We start from the raw sequence: 4,284 nt of genomic DNA, 5'->3' as shown, positions 1-4,284 counted from the left end.
GCCATCAAGTTGGTCCCCAGTTCATGGTGACATCATGCACAAAGAGATCAGATCACTGTGATCCAAAAGATTTTTATGGCTGATTTTTTGGAAACAGATCACCAGGACTTTATTCCCACTCCATGTAGAAGCTCCGCTGAGACCTGTTCAGCATCATAGCCACACATTAAGCTCCACTGACCGACATGCGCTGGCTGCACTTGAGGTGCACTGGCTGGGAAATGAACCCAGTTCTCCAGCACGGAAGGCAAAAATTCTACCACAGAACCATCGCTGCTGTAAGGGTTGACTAGTGTCCTCAAAACATTCATGGTCACCTAGAAGCTCAGAATGTGACCATAATTGGAAATAGGGCCTTCACAGACATAAAGCTAATGAAATCATCCTGTCATTTCCAATGACAGTGTCCTCTTAAGAACAGAAAAGGACACATAGAGACTCAAGGACAACAATCATGTGACAATGACAGCAGAGATTGGAGGTATGTAATCAAAGCCAAGAAAAGCCGGGATCTACCAGAAGCTGAAAGAGAAAAGGACGGATTCTCCCCTAAAGCTTTAGGAGAGACTGTGGCCCTGAAGACAACTTGGTTTCAGATTTCTGGCCTCCTGAGCTATGAGAAAATAAATTTCTGTTGTTTTAGACCACCCAAGTGGTAATTATTTGTTATGGCTACCCTAGGTACTACAATGTCTTAAAATTAATAGCCAGTGGTTTTTTGTTTCTTAGTATTGTATTTTAAATATGGGGGGAAATGGCATCTCTGCCCTCTCTTTCTCCTCTGCAAGTACAGAGTTCATCATGGCATATATGATACACACACATCGTACACACATCTGGCAGTAACAAGCATAGAGGGGCAAGGCAAGAGTAGCACTGGCTGTGATGGTAAAGGTTGTGTGTCAACTTGGCTGGGCCATGATTCGCAGTGGTTTGCCAGTTATACAATGGTATAATTTGGCAACTATGTAGTGAGGTAGTTTGGTAGTTATGTAGTGATGTCATTTGGCAGTTAAACAATGATGTGACTTGACAGTTATGTAATGATGTAGTCACCCTCATTTTGTGATCTGATGTGGTCATCCTCCATTTTTGCATAATACAGATGTTCATATAATAACCTGGTGGTCACTGGAAACTATCCCTGTCAGTAAATGAAGAGAGAGAGAGGGTGTATAGCATACATATGTATCATACATATATATATCATATACACAACTGTGTATCTACTATCAATGGAGGTTGGATATGATTCAACGTGGCACTCTGAGTTCATCCATGCATTACACATGAGCATGTGTGCGTTAGAGGTACTTAGAAGCAGTTACCTCATGTATGCTATCCTCTTTTTAGTGCCATGTCCAAGGAGACACTTAAATGCCTTACAATGGGGGGACTGCTGAGTGCTGAAAGCAGTTGCTGAATGTTGCTCGTGGCAACATCAGTGATAGCCAGCTAACTCTGCTCTACATGGTGTCTGCTGTGGTTGTTGATCTAATTAGCTATCCATCCAGAAAGAAAGGGCAGTAGTAGCAGCTTCCATCCATTTCCCATAGATTTCTTTCAAGTGCAATGATATAGGCATCTTTTATTCATGGTAGCAGCTCCTGCCTTATAATCCAGCTCAACTGAACACACACTGCAAACTTCCTTTTGAAGCTAATGTTCCAAATCTTTAGCTTTTTTATCTGTAACATAAAGAAGCAAACAAAAAGACTATACAATCAAGGAGAAAGGACAATGCCTCAAGAGCTGAGTTAAGGAACCATGTGTTATATAGGAATCTGCTAAAATTGAGAGTTCCTGGTACATGGAACACATTTGTCATCCAGTACTGTTTTCCATTTTCACACTGAAAAACCACACCAGGTACCATGGTAACCAAGGACCTCTTTACCTGTGTCGGGGGACAACTCGTCCAGCAGCTCCACCATTCCTTCTCCTTGCTTGGACGTCCACATCTTGATGGGGGACCCACCACCAATCTTCCGATACTGCTCTTGGATTCTGGGGGTTCGGCGTTTGGCAATGATTGGTGCCAGCTTACTAAATCATTTAACATGTAGGTAAGTTGATTTTATTCCACCTGAGCAACCTGAGAAACATTTTCTACTCAATAAAAAAGAGATAAGCAGAATTTTAAGAAGAGCCTACCAAGATCATGACTTTAAAAATAAAAGCTTGAGGTCACTGGCAACACCCAGCTCTTTGGTCCAGATTAGAGAGAGCTGGACACTCCTGAGGACTATGTACCCCTGCTCCCCAAGTTGTTCTGGAGCACACCCCAAGGATGAGTGGCATCAAACACCCATGCCAACAGCCCTAGCTAGTACCTGTAGACCCTATGTCTAGCAGGAACCAGGATATAAAATATACGAAGCATACATTCCTCTTAGTTTAAAAAAAATGCATCGACTCCTACAGACATATTTGCATTCATGAGTAAAGGGGTGTGTATAAGAGTGTTCATTGCAACCATGTGAGCAACCTGAACACCTATCAGTGAAACACTGTCTACATAAATTAAGGTACAACACCACAAAGCATATATAGTCATAAAAAAAATTAGTCAGATCTATGTAATGTTATAGGACAATCCCCAAGATACATGGCTTATTTTACAAAAATAAACAGCAAAATACCCAACAATGTGTAGAGTACATTCACATTTGTGTAAAAAGAGTGGGGGCACACACACAGATGAAGTCTCTGGGCAGTGCACACAGGTAATGCACTTGCTGGGGAAGATTGGGGGTGCGAGTCTAGCCAGAGATGCCTTAGAAAAAAGCCTTAGAAAATCAGCTATTAAAAACCCTACAGAGCACAGAGCTACTCCGACACACAACGGGATCACATGTGGTTCTGGTCTGTGAGTGTGTGTGGATATGCACAAACCACTGCTGCAAGTAACAAGGCTTGCCTCTGGGCTGGGTAACCAGACATGAGTCCAAGGTGAAAGGGATACTTGTTTTTAACTGCAAACACTTTCACGCTACTTACATTTTTCATCATATGCATGTGTTAATTTTTCATTGGAAAAGTCTATTTTAAAAGAGAAAAGGAAAAAGGGAAAGAAGACCCCTGAGACCAGGGCCTCGAGACAACCTTCAAGCCCAGAACTGAACCCACTCCTACGGATCACCTTCCAGCCAAACAACAGACAGATATATAAAGTGAACAGCAGTGACGAATGTGCTCCTCAGAACAGTCAACCATATGTAACCAAAAGCCCAAAAACAAAGTTCAGAAGACGGGAAGGGGCAGGACAGATGGGCGAATGGAAACAGGGAACCCAGGGAAAGGAGGTGCTGCCACACTGAGGGGACTGCAACTAATGTTATGAAACAGAATGTGAATAAACTGTTGAACAGGAAACTAATTTGCTCTGTAAACTTTCACCCGAATAACAATTAAACATTAAAAATAAAAAGTGAGGGGAAGAGAGAAGAACAAGAGGAAGAGAGGAAAGACAGTATTATTCACTGTACAAATGAAAATAACCGATGTTTCAGTGAACGTTAATCAGATGCTAACTGCAGAGCATAAATATATCCTTTAAGGTATTTTGGCTGTGCTAGGCCCCAGGGCTCTAGGAGGAAAGGGGTCAGGCAGCATCCTCACTAACTTGCTTTCTCTCTCCTCCGCAAGTCTTCCAATATCATATCCTTCTAAGAGCTAACAATTTTTTTTTCTTAATTGTGCTTTGAATGCAAATTTACAGAGCAAATTTTTTTTACATTCAACAGTTCATGCGCATTTGATTTCATGCCCCGATTACCATCCCCAACCCTACTCTACTCTCCTCCTCTCCCTTCCCTGTGACCCCCTACTCCCTGTGCCCTTCTTAACTATGTATTCTTTCCCTCTATGTGAATGGTGCCCCTCTGGTACCCCACGGCTGATTGCTCAAAGGGGTTTTATCTCCCCGGAGTAAGTAGGTGGGTGCATCACCCTGGGTTGGGTGTTCTGCATGTAACTCTTTCTACTGTTGCACTGAGAGCCAATCCTTGGGAGTAAGTCCCATCCCAGACCCAAAGGGTATACCAGGGCCATAGTCTTGGAGGTCCCACCAGACTCCACCTGACCAGTAATTCTGGTCATTATTGTGTTTTTGAATTTTGTTCCACATTTTTCCTCCCACTCTATCCAGAATCTCCAGTTTTGGTCCCTTCCCAAGTAGTTGGCATTGGTATCTGGGCACCATCTAGTTCTTCTGGTCTCGAGGTCCATCACAGTCTTGGACTAATTGTTTCCAAATGGCCTTGATTTTCTTCACTGTTCTTC

At 42.8% G+C, this 4,284-nt stretch overlaps 1 protein-coding gene across 1 annotated transcript in view; it reads right to left on the bottom strand.

The window, feature by feature from the left end:
• The window catches only part of FECH (ferrochelatase), a 63,882-nt gene that overhangs the window by 27,507 nt on the left and 32,091 nt on the right, over positions 1–4,284 (bottom strand). Inside the window, exon 3 of the mRNA XM_007935552.1 lies at positions 1,898–2,046. Coding sequence (XP_007933743.1) covers positions 1,898–2,046 — 149 coding nt within the window. The remainder of the gene's footprint in view (positions 1–1,897; positions 2,047–4,284) is intronic.

Source organism: Orycteropus afer, unplaced genomic scaffold (genome assembly GCF_000298275.1).
Source record: "Orycteropus afer afer isolate SDZICR_OR568_19922 unplaced genomic scaffold, OryAfe1.0 scaffold00029, whole genome shotgun sequence".
Classification (NCBI taxonomy): Eukaryota; Metazoa; Chordata; class Mammalia; order Tubulidentata; family Orycteropodidae; genus Orycteropus; species Orycteropus afer.
The sequence above is the reverse complement of the archived record's forward strand: the minus strand, read 5'-3'. Positions and strand labels throughout refer to the sequence as shown.